General features: G+C 33.0%; 1 protein-coding gene across 6 annotated transcripts in view; it reads left to right on the top strand.

Annotated features, from left to right (window-relative positions):
- Positions 1-20,964, top strand: part of DMD (dystrophin) — a 2,312,475-nt gene that overhangs the window by 127,816 nt on the left and 2,163,695 nt on the right. For 4 of the 6 annotated variants that reach the window (XM_054251382.2, XM_035288500.3, XM_054251381.2 and 1 more), the window contains exon 1: positions 10,359-10,631. The exons of the other annotated variants lie outside the window; for them this stretch is intronic. In XM_054251382.2, coding sequence (XP_054107357.2) covers positions 10,601-10,631 — 31 coding nt within the window. In that variant the 5' untranslated portion in view covers positions 10,359-10,600. Of the gene's footprint in view, positions 1-10,358; positions 10,632-20,964 lie in introns of those variants that run through there. 6 annotated transcript variants of the gene reach the window in all.

Genomic DNA, 20,964 nt, shown 5'->3' with positions numbered 1-20,964 from the left:
CTCAAGTGATCCGCCAGCCTCACCTCCCAAAGTGCTGGGATTACAGGTATGAGCCACCATGCCCAGCCCTTCAATATTGTTTTGGCTATTCGGGGTTTCTTGCCTTTCCATATACTTCTTAGAATCCGTTTGTTAATATGTGTAAAATAACTACTGAGATTTTGATTGAAATTGCATTGAGTCTATAGATCAATTTGAGAATAACTGACATACTAACAATATTGAGCCTTTCTGTCGATGAATATGGATTATCTTCTGTTATTTCTTTCATCAGAGTGTTGCAGTTTTCCTTATCTAAATATGGCATGTATTTTGCTAGTTTTAGATCTAAATATTTCATTTGTGGGACGTGCTAATGTAAATTGTTACAATGAATTTTTGTGTATTTATCTTGCATCCTACCTCAATGAAATCACTTATCAATAATTTCTAGGTGATTATAGATAGCTTGGAAATTTTATTTTCATGCCATCTGCATATAGGGGACAATTTTATGTCTTCCTTTTCCATCTGTATGTATTCATTTACTTGTCTTGACTCATTGCACTGGCTAGAACTTCCAGCAGTATATTGAGTAAGAGTGGTGAGCATGTATGTTCATGCCTTTTTCACAATATTAAGGGGAAAGCATTTAATACTTCACTATTAAGCATGAAGTTAGTTGTAGGTTTATGTAGATGTTGTTTACTAAGTTGAGGAAATTCTCCTTTAGTCCTATTTTTCAAAGAGTTTGTTTCTGGATTGGATATGTTAATTTGTCAAATGTTTTTAGTACATTCATCGATAAAATTGTATGATTTTTCCTCTATGACTTGATAATTCAGCAGATTGCAGTGACTGATTTTCAAATATCAAACCAGATTTACATCCTGGAAATAAACCCGAAGTGATCCATTAGTACATTGCTGAATTATATGTGCTAAAATTTTGTTAATAAATTCTCCATTAATATTTGTAAGGAATATGGGCTTATAGTTTTCTTCTTTTCTACTGTATTTCTGGTTACTCAACACTTATACTCAGAATTGTTGTCTTCCCGTCTATATTCTAGAAAAAAATATGTAGAATTGGTGTTAATTCTTCACAAGTTTGGCATATATTTCCAGTGTAGTTATAGAAGTTTTTGTAGAAGTTTTTAAATTATGAGTTATATTTCATTACTCATTGTACTAATTGTCTGGTATATCCAAATTACTATTAAATTACAAACTTTAGGCTATTCAAACTACTCATTTCATATTTATTGGTTTACAATAGTTTGTGCCTTTTGAAGAATGAATCCATTTCATCTAAATTATTAAATATTTGTGTGAAGAATTGTCCATAGTAATCTCTTATTGCCTTTTTTTCTTATTTTTATTTCCAGGCCTGTAGTAATATTCCCCACTTCATTTCTGATACTGGTAACTTGTGTCTCCCCAATTTTTTCTGTCACTTCTAACACATTGTCAATTTTATTGATTTTTTTGAAAACTAGCTCTTTGTTAATGAATCTTTACTGTTTTTCTGTTTTCATTTTCATTGATTTTTACTCTTTATTATTTTCTTCTTGAGACGAGAACGCTGGTTATTGATTTGAAATTTTCCTCTTTTCTAGTGTATGTATTTGGGAGCAGCTTTTTAAAACACAATACTTAATTTAGAGTAAATGACCTTATTTTATAATAAGCAGTGTACATGGTGTTATCTTTAAAACCTGGTCTTGCGGTTAGGGTTAGGTACCTCTCTGAGACAAGAGTCTTCAAGCTTATCAAGTTCATCAATTAGAGAGTCGATTAAAACCTCAACTTTTCTTATAATATACCCAAGGTATAATCTACTTGAAGGCAAAGATTTGAAGTTGTTACCTCATATCTTAAATGCAGAAAATCTGGCCCTAATAAATGTTTCATAAATAAATATACATTTATTCCACAGCCCATTTCCATTATTTTAAATGACAATCTGTTACTATAGTCATACCATAGTACCAGGGTTCAGAATCCTTTTTAGCATATACTTGTGAAGAGATTTGGTTTCCTACTCTCAAACGTTCAACCTTTATTTTAAATTTTATAATGAACTGGTTCATAAATTTCTTTATTTCCCTCTCTTGCCTGTTTCCTTTTTTCCAACTGATATCATTAAAGTCCTATTATACCCAAAGTGCTTTTGAGAGCTAAAGTTATCTACATAATATAAACAACAATTAATTCTTAATATCAAGAAGTTTACAGCCGAGTAATGAAGGTGCATTCATATTGTTAGACCCAACTATGAGTGAAAGTGAGGGGGAGCTCAAAAACATTTTCATAAAATAAATTTAAACAAAGCCCAGAAGAATGAGGAAGCATACAATACACAAACAATAAAATACAAAGAAATTGCAAGTGGAGACAATTTTACTCACACAACAAAATGATAAACAATAGTGATGAAGCAACTAAATAGGAAGACACACTGTTCTGATGGAGCTTGCCTTCTATTAGGTAAACAACACCTTACACATATACCCAATTTATTAATCACACATGCAAAAAGGGAGTAAAGCTGTGTGCTGAGAAAACATATATGATGAATTTTTGAAATAATCTGAGATATTATAGCAGGAAAGCATATAACATAACTCAAGGAAGTTCAGAGATGTAATGTAGGGTTGAAAATGAAGGCAAGGGCTACATTGCATAGGGTCTATTCATCCTTAATTGTATTTTCTACTTGGGTATCACACTAGTACTGAGTGTCCTTCCAAGTCTGAAATGGTAGGGCTGAGCCTTCTTGCTAAAAATTTTTCATTTGTGTTAGTGGCCGTGGCTCCACTCCTCACTAACACACCCATTTTGCAATTCTCTGCCCTGCTTTTTGCCCTGGCCTGAAAAGCTTGCCTCTTCAATTGTATCACCAATGCCTCTTGTGCAATAACTTTCACTAACTTTCTTGTAACACTAGCTGGAGATCAGAGGGCAGGGAAAAAAAGGTTTGGATATTTGTGTTCCACTTCCCATATGCCTCACTAAGGTCCTGGTTGTGACTGTGCTTTTCTATTACTATTCCAACATTATTCCTTCACCTCGACATGTTAGGCCTAGAAGTAGAAACAAATTACCTCTCTTGCTGCTTCCTAGGTGACTCACCATTCCTTATTTGTTCTCATCAGCCCACCTATATGTTTGTCCATAGTTCTTTCACTGAATTATTATCTGTTAAATGCATTTGAATATGCCATCTATATTTCCTACCAGGATCTTCGCAAATACAGAATAAGATGTACAAGTATTAAATCATGTTACTGAATCTCAGTTCACTAGCATCAATGCATTTCCTTTCCTTGTACTCATAATACCTTTCTTTTATTCAGAAACCTTTTTAAACCTTTATTAGTCCCTACACCTTTACCTCATAAAATGGTTGGGAATCAATCTGCAAACTAAGGAGTCATTATTTTCACAACACAGGCAAATTAGTTTTGAGTTTTGCTTATATTTGGCAAGGAAATGTTTTCTTTCTTGACTCTATAGACAGTACTCATATGTAGTACCAAGTCCTGAAATCAAATCCTTATGCAAGTGTCATTTGCTTCACTGTCTGTGGAAATCTGAGTTAAGATCTTTTCTCATTTTTATGAGCTCTAGCTCTTTCTTTTTGTCCAGCGGAAAAAACTTTGAAAGTTGAAAAATGAACTCACAAGGTGCCAGAAAATTTTAATAGGAATTAAGATGGTGTCAAATAAAATTTATTTACACACACACACACACACACACGATCTCTAAAGTATCAACACAGGTGGAGTGGGGAACCTGGACTCTCACTCCCACCTGGCAATAATAAGGCAGTACCCTTCTACCTCTATCCTCCACCAGAACAGTCAGAGGGGGACTAACTAAAATAGATATAAATAAGATCCAGAGTCTAATAATGTAATACACCAAATGCCAAAAAGAAAATCTCAGCTGGAATGATAAAAGATAAGAGTCAGTTATACTGACATGACAAAGATGACAGAATTATCTAGCAAGGATATTAAAGTAGCCATTCTGGAAATTGTTGAATAAGCTATTTAAAACATTTTGCAACAAATAAAAAATGGGAAAAGTCAGAAAGAAATTGAAGACATAGAACAGCATGTTTTAGAACTGAAAATACGATAATCAAAAAACAATTTCAGTAAATGGTCTAGCAGTATAATGGAGGTGAAGAGACAGAGGGTAAATCTGTGTGCAGAAAGATACGCCAATAGAAATTACACAGTCTCAACAAGAAAGAAAATGATTTTTAAAATGAAAATATTCTCAGTGTCCTGTGGAATTATAATAAAAGTTCTACAGTTTATGCCATCAGAGTTTCAAAAAGGGTGGGTGTTGCTGAACAAGTACTCAAGCACATAATGATTGAAAAATACAAAATTTGGTAAAAGGCAAAACCCTACAGATTAAAGGAGCTGAGTAAACAAACTGGATAAACCCAAATAAACCAAGGCTTAGATGCATCATAGTAATATGAAAATTACTTTAAAAATTCTTAAAAACAGTCAAAAAGAAAAGACATTTTATCTATAGGCGAAAAAGTTCAAATGACATAGGATTTCTTATGTGAAACAAGAAAGCCAGGAAGAAGTATGACATTTTTCAAGTGATGAAAGAAAAGAACTGTCAACCTCCAGAAAACAAAAGAGGAGGCAACACTTCCAAATGTACTTTATGAGGAAGAAGTATTTTGATACTAAAACCTGATAAGCACAGTAGAAAATTCAATAAACTACAGACCGATAAAACTCATAGATATAGAGACAAAAAGTCCTTAACATAATTTTGCACATTATATTAAGAAGCTAAAGAAGAATGATCACTTGATCATACCAATTGATGCAGGGGAAGAAGCTTGACAAAATTCAATACCCCATTTATAATTTAAAAAAAAGTATCAGAAAACTAACAAAGGAGGAGAACTTCCTCAACTTGGAAAAGAACAACTACAGAAATCTTATAGCTAACATTGTAATAATGATGAAAGAATTTACAGCTTTCTTCCTAATATTAGGATTAAGGCAAAGATGGTTGCTTTCAGCACTACTGTTATTCATAGAACTGGAAGTTCTAGCTAGTGCAAAAATGCAAGAAAAGTAGATAAAAACATACAAATCAGGAAGGAAAAGTTATACTGTCTTTATTTGCAGATGTTGTGATGTCCTTTGTAAAATCCCAGGTATTCTACAAAGTTACTCTTAGAAATAATGAGTTTGTGAAGCTCTTAGGATACCAGATCAAATTATAAAAGTCAATTGCTAATATAATCATGGGCCAGTCTTCATTTTATAACATGTATTGTCTAAGTATAGGCAAAAAAAAGTAATTTTAAAAAAGTATATGAGTTTAATGTAATAAAAATTATGCTTCGCATTTTTGAAAAATGTGTCTAATTAATTCAACAATTATAATTTTAATCAAATTTAAAACATATAATTTCCTAATGTTATCCCTCCCCAATCCTCCTACCCCCTGCTATTCCTCCCCAAGAAATATCTAATGTAAATGACAGGGCTATGGATGCAGCAAACCACTACCATGGCATGTGTATACTGATGTAACAAACCTGCGCAATCTGCAAACCTACCTTAGATCTTAAAGTATAATAAATAAATAGAATGAAATAAAAATAATTTCAGCTTTTATTTTGAATCAGGGGGTACTGGTTCCCAGGTTTGTTACAAGGGCATATTGTGTGATGTGGAGGTTTGGGGTACTGATGATCCAGTCACCCAGGTAGTGAGCCTTATACACAATAGGTAGTTTTTCAACTGACATCAACTTCCCTCAGTTCCCTCTCCAGTAGTCCCCAGTATCTATTATTCCCATCTTTATGTCCACTGTGTACTCAATGTTTTGCTCCCATTTATAAGTGAGAACATGCAGTATTTGGTTTTCTGTTCTTGTGTTAATTTGCTCAGGATAATGGACTCCAGCTGCATTCATCTTGCTGCAAAGGACATGATTTCATTAGGTTTTATGACTGTGCAGCTAACCAAGGAGGTGAAAGAACTAAACAAGAACTACAAAACACTGCCGAAAGAAATCAGAGACAGCAGAAATAAATGCAAAAACATTCCATGCTCATGAATTGGAAGAATAATATTGTGAAAATGGCCATACTGCCCAAAGTGATTTATAGATTCAATGCTAATTTCATCAAACTATCAAAGTCATTTTTCATTTTTATTAGAAAAAACTAATCCAAATTTGTATGGAACCAAAAGAGCCCATAGAGCAAAAGCAATCTTAAGCTAAAAGAATAAAGCAAGAGGCATCACACTACCCAACTTTAAACTATACTATAAGCCTACAGTAACCAAACAGCATGGTACTGGTACAAAAACAGACACACAGACGGATGGCACAGAATAGAGAACTTGGAAATAAAGCAACACACCTATAACCATCTGATCTTTAACAACATCAGCAAAAATAAGCAATGGGGAATGCATTCCCTATTCAATAAATGGTGCTAGAAAAACTGGCTGGCCATGTACAGAAGATTGAAACTGGACCTCTACTTTTCATTATATACAAAAATCAACTGACGATGGACTAAATATTTAAATGTAAGACTTCATACTGTAAAAAATCCTAGAAGAAAACGTAGGAAATACTCTTTTTTACATTGGTCTTGGCAAAGAATTTATGACTAAGTCCCCAAAAGCTATTGCAACAAAAATAAAAATTGACAAGTGGGACCTGACTAGGCTAAAGCACTTCTCCACAGCAAAAGTAACTATCAACAAAGTAAGCGAAGAATGGGAGAAAATATTCACAGAATACGCATCTGACAAAGGCCTAGTATCCAGAATCTATGAGAAACTTAAATCAATAAACAAAAAACAGACACATCCATTAAAAATGGGCAAAGTATATGAGCAGACACTTTTTTTTTTTTTTTTTTGAGACAAGGTCTTGCTCTTCGTACAGGATGGAGTGCAGTGGTCTCTGCTCACTGCAACCTTCACCTCACAGGTTCAAGCAATTCTCCTGCCTCAGCCTCCCAGGTGGCTGGGATTACAAGTGCATGCCACCATGCCTGGCTATTTTTTTTTTTAATTTATTTTTAGTAGAGATGGGGTTCTAGGGATCTGCTACACAATATTTTACTTACAGTCAATAATACCAATACCATGTTGTACACTTAGAAAATTGTTAAGAGTGTAGGTCTCATGTCAATTTTTCTTACCATAATAAAATACAATTTTTAAATGATTGTATTCAGATGCAAATAAACACATGATAAGATGTTCAATGTCATTAACCATTAGGAAAATTCAAAATTTCCCCAAATTCAGTGTGATAGAGATACCTATACGCTTAAATCTACCGTGTGTGTGTGTGTGTGTGTGTGTGTGTGTGTGTGTGTGTGTGTGTATATATATACTTAAAACTAATATATATATATATTAGTATATATATACTTAAAACTAATATAAATATATATATATATATTAGTATTATATATATATAATTCAGAACACCAAATGCTGATGAAGATTTGGAGAAATTGGATCACTCCTACATTGCTGGTGGATAGGTAAAATGGTAAAATTTTTTGCAAAATATTTTGGCAGTTTCTCAAAAAAGCTAAATATACATTTGCCATAAGGCCCAGTCATTAATTACACTCTTCGACATTAATCTAGAGAAACAAAAATAAAAAACTACATGATTGCTTTTCAGCTTTATTTTGAAACAACAATAATATTCCACAGTATATTAATAAAGTAACTATAGAACATTCATGCCATGAACTACCTCTCAGCAATAAAAGGATATAAGCTAATGATGACAACTTAAATGGATCTCAAGCACATAATGCTGAAAAAAAAAAGCCTACCTCAAAATACTACATAAGGCATCATGGCATTTATCCAAATATTCTTAAAATGACAAAATTATGATAATGGAGAACAAATCAATTGTTGCCAGGCTTTAGGGACAACTGGGGACGGTGACTGGTGAGACTATAAAGGACTAGCAGGAGTCAATCTCTGAGGTGATGAAAGAGGTGTTTATTTGTTGAGATTGTGGTCACACGAATCTACGTTTATGATGCAATAGAAATATATATACATATCATATCAATGTCAGTTTCCTGGTTTTTATACTTAATTGTAGTTATTGTTTGGGAGAATCTGGGTGAAGGGGATATGGCATCTCTGTATACTATCTCTGCAAATTCTTGCCAATCTGTAAGTATTTGAAAGTAACAAGTTAAAATACACTTTAAAAAATTCTGTGACAGTCATTAAAAATGGAAATTTGAGCAAGTTTTTTAGAGTGGGGCTGATAAATCCTACCAGATGTAGTTATTTTGAGGACTAGAGGAGAAAGATAAGTGATTAAGGGACACAAGAATGTACTGTGGTGACACAATCTGAACTGAAATTCATTAGGTTTGCTCTAAATTTTATTTTACATGCCTTTCACTTTTCAACTTATTTTAAGCATATATTTCCACCCACATTATAAAATCTTGACGGAAGTATATGCATTCTGCACAATGCAGAAATTATTACAGATGCCAAATAAATTCAGATTATCAACTAAGACTGAATGGCAATTAAAATGTATCTGAGGACATTCAGACCTATCAGGATTTGGTGCTTTAGATATTCCCCAGGACACATTTTTTTGTTACATTTAGAATCACAGTTGTTTTTTAGAAACATACACTTCAGGGTTTCTCAAAGTTGACCATGCATTCGAATCACCGGTAAAACAGTGCTGGGTCCCAACCCCAGAATTTCTAACTTTTGAGGTCTCGTGTCAACTTGCACTTCTCCTAAGTTCCCACGTGATATTAATGCTGGTTTGGGACTGATAAATTGTATCAGTTAGGCCTTGGCCTAAAGAAGGGTTTACGTCTGTAGAAAACTCACAGTACTAGATAAAAGGGGACTTATACACTGGACAATATTGTACCTCGTTATATAGAAGGACATTGATGCTAACATGTAGACTTAGAGCCAAATAAGCCCCCAAATCATTTTTTTACTTTTTTCATGTTGTTCTATGAAAATTTTGCTTATCTGCATATTTAGACAATCACACTGAGAAGAAAGCTGGTAACCTACAGAAAAGAATGTTATAAATCTATTTTGAAAGAAGTAAATTAAATACAATTACCTTAAAATTAGGCCTTATGTTTTAGTTCATATACATTTTGCTGGGGAAATAGCAGTTATGACAATAATATTCTAAAACACAAAATGAATAATTAACTATTAAGGTAAACATCACAGTCTGACTCAATATGTTTTTTTTATTTTTATCTGTTACTCATTTCTGCGGCAAGCAGTTGAATGTTTGACATAGAAAAATGAGTCTGTCACTTTAAAAAATGGTACAATAAAAACACTCAAACAAAAATTTTAGTAGGGATTATTATAACTGTAAAAGGAATATCTTTCTAAAAAATATTACCAGTGTTTCCTATCAATTTTGGGCTCGCCTGTTGCATAAAAGTAATAAGGAAGAAGACAAAGTGGACTTCTATTGGCAAAGAATGATTTACATGCTGAATGACACAATACAACTGTATTCATTTAATACAGGAAAAAAAAGCCTTTAATTAGAACCATTAAATGGTCATTAACTCATTGTCTAAGAAAACGGTGTTTTAAGAATTGGCACCAGAGAAATGGAAAATAGAATAATTTGGTAGTAAAGAAGTTTTATCATAATTCACAACTGAAATTTAGGATTTGAGAAAAATTTATTTACTCCATTATAAGAGTGTTCTTTATTTCAGCAGGAAAACTTGTCCCATGAGACCTACACAGACATTCTGCCTTCAGAATTCAGCTGCTGAATTCTGCTGCTGCTTTTCTTATTCAAACTGTTGGCATCATCAATACATGACTTTTGATTGGATCCCAAGGGTAAAAAATAACTTTGGTAGACAGCAGATACATAACAAATGCATAGATTATTCTGGGCATTTCTTTCTTTTGGTAGAGTGAAATTTTTGGTGTTGTTAAGAAGGGGAAAAATGCATTTAAAAGTCAATTTTGAATCAGGATTTTCTGCTCTGTTATTTTGTAAATTCACGTAACAGTTACAGAAAATATTGTTATGGTTTGGTACTGAATAGTTTTTGTGTTTAGAAGGCTTTAAAAGCAAATACTATGTCCACTGTGCTATTCTGGTTTGGATATTAATCAGAACACAGTTGAGCATTATTTGAATTCACAGAGCTTGCCATGCTGGAAGCACAACCTTATATGTAGTGACCATGGACAGTCCTATTATGGGAAACCAACTTGAGAGAGAAGGCGGGTCACTTGCTTGTGCGCAGGTCCTGGAATTTGAAATATCCAGGGGCCTCTACAGAATCCTGGCATCAGTTACTATGTTGACTCACTCAGTGTTGGGATCACTCACTTTCCCCCTACAGGACTCAGATCTTGGAGGCAATTCCCTTCAGAGAAAAACGAATAGGAAAAACTGAAGTGTTATTTTTTTAAGGCTGCTGAAGTGGATTGGTTTCTCGTTGTTTTTAAGCCTACTGAAGAAATAAAGTTTGAAGAACTTTTACCAGGTTTTTTTTTTTTAATTGCTGCCTTGATATACACTTTTCCAAAATGCTTTGGTGGGAAGAAGTAGAGGACTGTTGTAAGTACAAAGTAACTAAAAATATCTTTTACTGTGCCATAACGTTTAGTTTGTGACAAGCTCACTAATTAGGCATATTGATTTTAAGTGAGTAGTTTGCAAAGAAGCATAAATGTTATATATACTGCATATATATATATTTTTTTCAGGTATTATATTTTTCATTGGGAAAACCTTTCAACAGAAATGGAGTTTAAAAGAGTTTTTTTGTGATAGAATTAAACACATAATTTCTTGATTAAGAAACCACTGAAGTAATAGAATATGCAGAATGTCATTTGAGTATAACAGACTATTTTGATTGCTGTGAGATAGTTTGTATTTCTGAGTTATTATTTTGATTAGTTGGTACTTCTGTATTTAGTTACAGTTACATAAAGGTTACTGACCTGAGATATATTCTCAATTGAACTAATTACTGTATAGGAACTACATGGAGGCCTAAAAGTTAGGAAAAGTTTGTCTGACATATCATGGGGGAAATAAAGGATAATATGAGTTGGGATGGATAATTGGAAGATGGGAAAAGTATTGACAAGATTTAACTGTAATGTTTCTTACTCATATTTACTATTTCAAATGCTCTTTTCTGTAGTGTATTGTGATAACTTTTTCAAATAATTATTTCAAACAAATCACACAAATAATGATATGATCTATGCTCTCAAATGATCAGATGATCTCTTCTTGGGAAAACAACATACAAACTTGAGGAGATCCTAATTATATTTCATAGTAAAGTTACCATGTTGTTTCATGTCTATTATGAGCTAGCTTTTCAGTACAACTTTTTAGTCTGGCTTTCATATAGAAATGCAACTATTTTGTGTATTTTTAAGAAAGCCATGATGACTAATGAAGGATTTAAAAAGGGACCGAGGCACAACAGTAAAAATAATGTACAATAAGGATTGTGTGTCCCAGAGATGGGAGATTATCTCTTCCTCACCCATCTTTGACTTGTGGAATATAGTTATTCTAAAATAGGTATGAGGGCAATGCCTATAATTAAGAATGAAAAAATAAATCTTTCTAAATAAGTAATACTCTACAACTTCTAAAAACAAAATCAGAAGTTTGCCACTGTGAAAAATTTGTGGAAATAAGTTAACATTGTCCATGTATTGATTCACATTAAAAGCTATCAGATTTTATAATATAACAGTTAACTTATATTGTTTCCTTACTTCATAAATCTCTTTTGGTGAGCATCATTATTGCTTTCAGATTGAAAAACTGTTATACTTACTATCATTACAAAAATATGCATGGTATATATCTGTAGTTTGCAACATACACACATATTTTTTATTTGTTGTTTTTATTTCTTTGATATTTATAACATAAATACTATCAAAATCACTAGTGATTATATATATATATATATTCTACATAATTAAACTCATACACAAGTATATAATGCAATTTTGAAAGAATAGATGCAATTATGCTGGAATAAAGCAAGGTAAACCTACACTCTGTTTTGTCATAGATACTCAAATAACTCTCAATTCTTAGAATGTGAAGAAAGCTAATCATTTTGGGACATGTCCTGTAGGATTTTTTCACACTACATTTAAGAAATCATCAAGTAATGCCTATGCCACATGACAATGAATTTGTTAAGAAAAAAATAGAGATATTCTCAGGGTTATTTTATACATTAAATTTTGCTGTTTGTTAACATACTGCTATTGGGATGTTTGACATTTGAATCCAGTTTTAAAATTTGCCTTAGTTTGAAAAACTTACAAAAGTACATTTTGTTGTTTTTAACCAAATTAGCTACCCGTTAAAACAGATCACTGTATTGTCAAACACATTGAATTGTTTACTTTTAGAATTACTCAAATAATGCATTGTAAAGAATTATTCAGGCAGTGTATTGCAAACAGACATTTCATTTGAATATATTTAAATGATGTAAGTCATCTTGAAGTCTACTAAAATCGTCATTTAGAATTTCATTTGCAGAATCTTAAAGGCATTTTAACTATGAAAAAGAGATTGCTAATCTAAATTGATGATACAATGTTTAATACAAAGCTTTTGGTGTATCTTACATGGCATTAGATTATGAAAAATACATTAGAGTATGTCATATGTATGTTACTCTAAACTTTAAAAAAGACTACAAAGTGTTTCATGCATAATTACATTATTTAAGGGAAAAAAGATGTTGGTTGACACTATTCCACCTAGGCAGCACTGAATTGCAAATTCATAATTTGGGCAGAGATATTAATACAGCTTCCTCTTTAGTCCTATAGTATTCATTTGAAATCCCTGTGCTCCACGTCATTTGCTACGTAGGAAACAAATTGTCAAGTTTTTAACCACTTGTGTTGTTTAATAAAAGAGATTAAAATCATTGTCTTGGAAACATCAGGTGTTTTTCAAAATTCTATTTTATTATCTTTCATCACAATTTTATCTCAGGAGAAAAACAAAGTGACTTCACGAACTTTTCTTCTCCTTCCACCTTCTATTGTAATAATTTCCTAACTTATTGAAAATGATTTATCATACTTTTTCTTCAATTTATTCTTTATTTCATCACACATACAAGAAACACAGTATTTTGGTATGAGTATATATGTTTATATATACACACATTTATATGCATTCAATTCACAGGGTATTACATTTCCTAAGAGGTTCTAATTAGAAATTAACCCCTCTTTAAAGATAATCTTCTGTTCACTTTTCAAAATTTTCTGTTTTAAACACATCATTTTCTAAGCAATTGACAAGTGAGTCTAATGCATGTTCCCTGTTTGACAAAACAGAACAAACCATGAAGGAAGAATTTATGGGGCCCGAGGTTATACAATTTTGGGTGCTATTTTAAGAAAAAATAATACATAATTAGACACAGCCTTGGGAGGGGCCATGTAAATAAGGCTTTAATAGTTTCTTGGGAAATCACCTCTGTATGAAAAGCTGTGTTGAGATTGAATTTTTTCCCAGTTATACTTTAAAATAAAATTGATGCTAGTTATATTTCTTTAGAGCATTTATTATTTCTCAAAGACAACCTTTTATTTAATGCAGATTAGAGAGTTAAAAGAATTTATAATGGCAGGAATTTGACATTTCTCCCTTTCATTCTGAAAAGATACATTGATTAAAGTAATGTCAAACTCAGTTAATGGAGGCGGCGCAGTTATTTGAAATATACAGGGTATGTAATGTGAAGGCACGCCAAATCACAATGACAAGGAATAATGATGACCTTGGTTTATTTTTATACAGTACATTCAGGTTTTGATTGGATTGAGAGAGAGGCAATGGTTTTCTTTCTCACAAAGTCCTACTATAGTACTAGGAGGTTTGTGTTCTGTTATCAAGGCAGTTGGTTCACACTGGAATATTTTCTTGGGAAGGCCATGAGCTGCAATATGGGAAATAAACCTTTTTATTAAATGCAACCAGGTTTCACAGCAGGATTTCATGAAAATATTTCCCTTTGTAGAATGTGCTTAATGCAGTATAACTGATCTTCAAAAAACAAACAAACAAGTAAATAAATACTTTGTAGTCTTCACCTTTTTCCTACTTAAAACATCTAGAGGTTTCATGCTATATAATATTGATATGTTTGGAGTTCCGAAGTTTCATCTTAATACAGATGTGAAAGTTAAAATGGCACCTCCATAGGGTGGTTTATCATTTTACCAAGTTTGGAGGGATTTTTCTATTTATGCCACATATAGAATTGTCCCTAAAATACTTGTAAAATTTCAAGCTCCCTCTACTTAATACTAAAAATGAATGTGTCTTCCAGAGATTCTGATAGCCCTTTTGAATGGGAGAGTAACTCTGCTATTTGTGAATCATTCCTATACTAAATATAGTTCCAAGATTAATAGCTGAAATGATTTGGTTTACTTTTTCATGAAATTTATAGTATAAAAAGTTTGTTTCCCTTGTATATTAAAGCATATTACAGCATTCAGTATGCCTTCATAAACCAGATGGCTCCTCTAGAGATTCTGAAATAATTTAACACCCAGGGCATAGCCTTTCTCTTTTCCTATTCAAGATTACTTCCTTGAATATGGCCGCCCAAAAAAGACATAAAAAAAAAAAATATGTATTTGACTCCAGTGTTTTAAGTGTATGTAAATTTTCTCAAGCACAATTCTGATAGGCAGCAGACAAATGAGGATGAAGAAGGGAAATTACTCTGCTGGCTCATGCTTAAAAGTGTCCTCGACTACAGGGGAACAACACACACTAGAGCCTTTTGGAGGGTAAAAGGTGGGAGGAGGGAGAGAATCAGGAAAAGCAACTAATGAGTAGTAGGCTTAATACCTGGGTGACAAAATAATCTGTACAACAAACCCCCAAGACATAAGTTTACCTATGTAACAAACTGCACTTGTAGCCCTCAACTTAAAAGTTAAAAAAAAGAGAGTCTTCATCTCATGGCCATACAGTCTCTAGCTCATTCCTGTTAAAAACACAAAGACCAGTACTCCCTCTTTTATAAATCACATCTTCCATTCAGGCTGCCCTTTTAAGAGAGAATTTCCATTCAACTCTGAGCTCAATCTTTATTTTAATCTGATATCACTCATTCAAAATACTTGGGATTTTCAGTTGGCAATGGAACACACAGAGCAATTTCTGAACTACAATCTCTGAAGGTGACTTTGCTGCATAGTGTATGTAATAATACTAAGCCCTGAGAAAACCAATGTTCTTAGCAGTCTAGATTTGGTTTAGAAATCAATTTATTCCTGCTTTCTTTGTTATCTTTTGCCTTCTCCCTCAATGCCTCACTTTACTCTGTCATTATGCACCCTGTTCCTCACTAATGGGAAGTGAGGGAGAATCAACAATTACCTTTTAATTGAAATGGAGCTGTCATTTCCTTGTCATGCTGATAAAATGTTGTTGCTGGTTTTTTTTGTTGTTGTTGTTGTTATTGTTCTTAAATGACTCTTTCAGAGTTTTTAACTCAGTATTTTGATTACATACAGTTTTAAGGAAATAATTATCCATAAATTTAAAATGTTAGCAAATTGATTAATTAATTTTCTCATGTCAATTTTGAAACGTGGAATATATCTAAGACTAGTGAATAATATCTAGGTCTAGTTACATTTGAATAAAAGAATCTGAGGAAGAGCTTTGCCTTTATTTTTGTATATTATTCATTTTAGTTTACTTATTTATTTTAGTAGAAAAATGTGGTTGTGTCAAGGAAGAGGAGAAACATTAAAATGCATTCTTAAAGCCAATGTTTATCCACGTAATGCAATGAGAATGTAGATATCTTAATGGTTTTTTGAATAGAATTAAGATAACTTTAAAGCAACTTCAAAAAGTCAGATGCTTGAATTGTGATGTTTTTAGTTTATATTTAATAAATACATAAACTATACATGGGCATACCAGCAATGAGGAATTCATATATATCATGAAGTCTATTGCTAATCGATTTTCAACTTTTAAATGCTTTCTCTTCACTATCATAAAAATTTTTATTGTTAAAAAGGTCAGTATTAACTGAGCACAATTACCATTATAGTGTTCCATATTATTTCCAATTATGGGCAAATAAAACGGTTATCCTTTAAATGTTTTTATCCTCTTCTTGGCTTTTATTTTGTTTTGTTTTAAAGTGTTCTCCCTTCTTCCACTCTGCTTTTGGCTAAGACTGTCATAGAATCAGGACTATAAAAGGGCATAAACATCAGTGGCTTTTTTCTCCTTCCTGGCACTCATCTTTATTTGCACACAACTTGTCTCTTCCTTTATCAGATTACAGCAGCAATAGTACCTTAGCTTGAGCTCAGTGCTGACTTAAAGGGCAAGGGAGTCAGTACACTGTTACAAGGGCAGATTTTAGTCTTGGAAGCTGTGTGAGGAAAAATTAAAGAAATAAGAAAAAAAAAATCACAAAATCAGAACTGCCCAAGTATTTTCATCAAAGGCAAATTGAGTAACTTCTTTTTATGTCAGTGCTTAAGAGGGATGCATTAGAAATAAATTGTTGACTAAGTGAACAAAATATTATCAAAATAGTTGAGTAAGTAAAAACATAATAATCTGTAAAAATGATGAATCCAATGACTCTCACATATTGCAAAATAACTAGGAAGGAAAAGGAGAAATTAGACTTTAAAGAGCATAATCAGATGCAAGCAATGTTGGCTTGTAGGTGGTTAACTAAAAACGCTTACGGGAAGCTCAGACAGCTGGGGAATCCTGATTTAGTAGAGGCTGAAGGGCAGGGCATGAGCCATGTGAACAGCTGCTGAAGAGCTAGAGGATTCCTTTGGATTAGGTGTACACACCCCATCTCTAATGGTCTGTCAGAAAGCACCAAGTGTTATCACAGAGGTTCACTTTGCTCAAGCCTATGGCTTTTGCAGTGTTTTACTTTAAATGTCTGAAAATAGATTGGCTCTCAAAATAAATCCAGAAATAAAAGTAGCAAAACAAGTGACTCTAAAATTTGTATTGTGTGGTTTTGGACGACCACTGTTTAAAGAAGAGACAGCTGATGATTTGTTATCCATTTATTGAATCATTTGTCCATGCAGCAAATATACACATTAAGTGCCAATTTTGTGCCAGGTACTGTGCTACGCTTTGGAGATATTCTAAACAAGTGAACTCAAAGAGAGACTAGCATTTCAAGGAGGATGTGCATATGAAATACAAACATGCAGACTGCTTAAATTGCGTTGGGGATAAGGACTATAGAATAAAGCACACATTTTCATAAGAATGTATAATACAGAGATGTATACCAGCTTTTGAAATTAAGGAAATACATGTGAGATAAAAATATTCAAAGCAAGACAAAGAAGAATGAGGTTAGAGTATACTTGTCCAAAAGAAAAGAGGGAGCAAAAATGTCCCTGTCAGAGGGAAGCAACATTTTGGAATGTGGAAAATGGTATGGAGAAAGATCTAAAAGGATCGTTTTCCTAGATAGTGAATGTAGAAAAGTGTGGAACAAGCTTGCATCTGAAATGGCAGGCTTGGGTCCAATCATTCAGGGCCTTGAAAGTTATAGGGATTATTTTTCTTTGTACAGTAAAATCAACGGAAAGCCTTAGAGGTTTCAGGTAGAATACTGATATTAACATATTTGCATTTTTTAGACTATAACTCTGTTTTATGCAAAAGAGATTGGAAAATGCTAATGGTAGATGAGGACTATCAATCTGAAGCAATTATAGTGGCTCCTCCAGGTGCAGAAGAAGGTGCTTTGGACTAGAATGGTGACAGTAGTGATGAAAGAAGTAGATCTATTCAAGATTTGTTTATGAGATAGAATCAGTAGGAATTGGTGTTGTATTGCATGCTGTGTGCTCCATGAAATGAACAACTGGGTGGATAATGGTGTCATCTGCAAGGAGATTGGAAGGGAAATTGGAACAATGGGAAGGATGCTAAGGTTTTAGTTTTGTTTTGTATTTTTATGTAGAGCATGGGTATTGTGCCTAGAAATGAAGTCATTATTAGGGATTTAAATATGCAACTCATGGAGTGGATGAGACCAGCTAGAGAGAATGTGAAGAGAAGGAGATGGGGAATTCATTAAGGAAGAAAAAAAGCACTAAAATAAAAAAATCAGAGAAGACACATCTAGATAAAGTGATGAAATTTGAAGGAAAATAATATTTCCATAAAGAGATCTGTTCCTTTCAATCTCCAATTTAATGGCTTTATGAATGAGGATCTCACTTTTAGCACCAGGTGTCTTGGTTTCCACAGTCCCTACCATCTATTTACCCCTAATTTCCTCCCATATTGCTATTTCTGTGAATATTACCAAAGTGTTGCCTTAGTAGAAAAGCTTCGATAAATATTTAAATTGTATAATGTATTCAGCTTTTTCCTGTACTCTGCACTTCCTAAAAATACATTCTTCGGAAACCCCATTTCAACTGACTACTGTATAATGAAATGAGCCTTCAGTGTAAAACATTTATCATAGTCTGAATTTCAATTGCTCAGTCAGAATTGTTGAGTAATATGAAAAATCATTCTTTAGAGAATACAGAATTGCATAGCTATGACAAGGTAAGTTTGCACTTTATTTAATGCTATTTTAGTTAATATAGATGCTTACTGGAGAAATGTCTAAAAATTTTGGAGGATCATTAGTAAAACTGATTATCCCTCTATCTGCAAAAATGGTAAAAATACCTAGAAAACATTGACATTTCAGTTTGAATGAAGTCAGAATCATAATAAAGGGATAGAAGGCATTTGAGTAATTGAATCTAATCATGGATAAGTATAATGTACTTATCAGTTAGCTTTGGGGGAAGTAAGACTAAGAATAGTAATATGATATTAAGCAACTTTTTTAACATTAGGTTTTTAATTACTTATAACTCAACATTGTTGAACACCTATGTTCTCTTTGCTTTTTATGATATGGCAACTCTAAGAATAGACACACACATGCATACAACTATAAAATACCAATAAAGTTATAAAGCATGGAACAATCAGTCATAAGTGATTAGTTATGCATAATGTGATTATAGACATTCTCTGAAGAATCCACTTTTATAAATAGACATAAGAGTATGCACATACAGATATGTGAATTAGAGAATGATTGTAAGAAGCAATGAGGCAAGAAGGAATAATGAAACACTGATTTCTCCTACATACACAGCTATTGATAGTACCTTGTGTGTGCATACCACTGTTCTAGATTCACCTAATCTTCAGTGTTAATACTGTATATACCATTTAACAATCCTGCAATAAGAGTCAGACACTTCTCTGAGTACAGCACATATATATGAGAAAATTTCCATATTACCTCCAGAAGGTAAGAGAATATAGCCATCTAAATTTATCAGATGAATATGTAGAGGTACAGGGAGGTTAAGTAATTTGCTTAAGGTTCCTCAGCTAGTATGTGGTAGAGTCAGGATTTTAATGGTGGCAGGATGATAGCATGATTAAAGATTCTTGACCAATCAGTTGTCATGACCTCTCAGATTTTAATAGAATTCTGAAAACGATAGAACAACATAGAAAATGGCAGGATTCATAATATCTTCTAACAAGAGCTAGACACATTCCATTGAGGATGCTCTTTAAAAACAAAACCCATTAAAATTTTGGTTTGTTTGCTCACAGCCTGTAGACATTGTCACACTGTATTTTCTTAGATGAAAACTGAGGTATCCTGAATAACTCATATTCATCCTCTAGACTTCCATGGGGAGCTGTCTATGAGGATATCCATAACAGTTATCTTGTTTCACTATTTTATTACTATCTCAATCTTCTTACTATGTGAAGATGAAAAAGATCAAAAATAAAACTAATACAGCCCTGGTTTGTAATCATTTACTGTTAGCCATCCTTAGAGTGGTCTCACTAGTTGTTTTTTCAGATTTTATTTTAGTTACACATAGGTAACTCTGTTGCATGAACAAAAAACTAAGAACTGGGCTAATGTAACATTAAATCATGTTGTAAATTGTATTGTAAAAAATACATTACATAGATTAACGTGATGTATAATGATAAATACTATTCTGAATAGTACTTGGTACAAACAGGTTATTTCAGTTACTATAATTACTGTTCCTTTTTTAAATAAACGAATTTTTCTTTTTACTTTATCATGTTCGTCATTCACAGTGTTGTATTTAGTTGTATATATTCATGTAATGTACACTATACAATTCTAGAGTGTACCAGTAACATGGACTGTTAATATTATGCTATGAAGTAAATGACACCTCTGGACTTAAAACAATGTACATTCTGCACAATAATGTCAACATTAGTATTCTCATACATATAATTAAAAATAATACTGAGAGTTTCGCTGACTTCATAAGCAATTTTATTCACATCTCATAACAAGGTAATGAATGCACACATATCTATACATTTAAAGATAATGTCAGAGATAGTGATGGAACAGAATTATTCAAGATGTTTAAATAAGGGTGGGAGGCAAGGGAAAGTCAGAAATACATTCCAATAATTTATTTCAAATTAAAAATCTATTGATTATTAGCCAGTCACAGTGGCTCACACCCATAATCCCAGCAGTTTGGGCGGCCAAAGTGGGCAGATCACCTGAGGTCGGGAATCCCAGACTAGCCTGGCCAACAAGGTGAAACCACGTCTCTACTAAAATACAAAAATCAGCCGGGCGTTGTAGCGCACAACTGTAATTGCAGCTACTCAGGAGGCTGAGGCAAAAGAATCACTTAAACCCAGGAGGCATATGTTGCAGTGAGCCAAGAAATCACCACTGCACTCCAGCCTAGGCAACAGAGCAAGACTCTGTCTCAAAAAAAACGTTTATTGATTATCATGTGTG

This window comes from Callithrix jacchus, chromosome X (assembly GCF_049354715.1).
Source record: "Callithrix jacchus isolate 240 chromosome X, calJac240_pri, whole genome shotgun sequence".
NCBI classification, from domain to species: domain Eukaryota; kingdom Metazoa; phylum Chordata; class Mammalia; order Primates; family Cebidae; genus Callithrix; species Callithrix jacchus.
The sequence above is the reverse complement of the archived record's forward strand: the minus strand, read 5'-3'. Positions and strand labels throughout refer to the sequence as shown.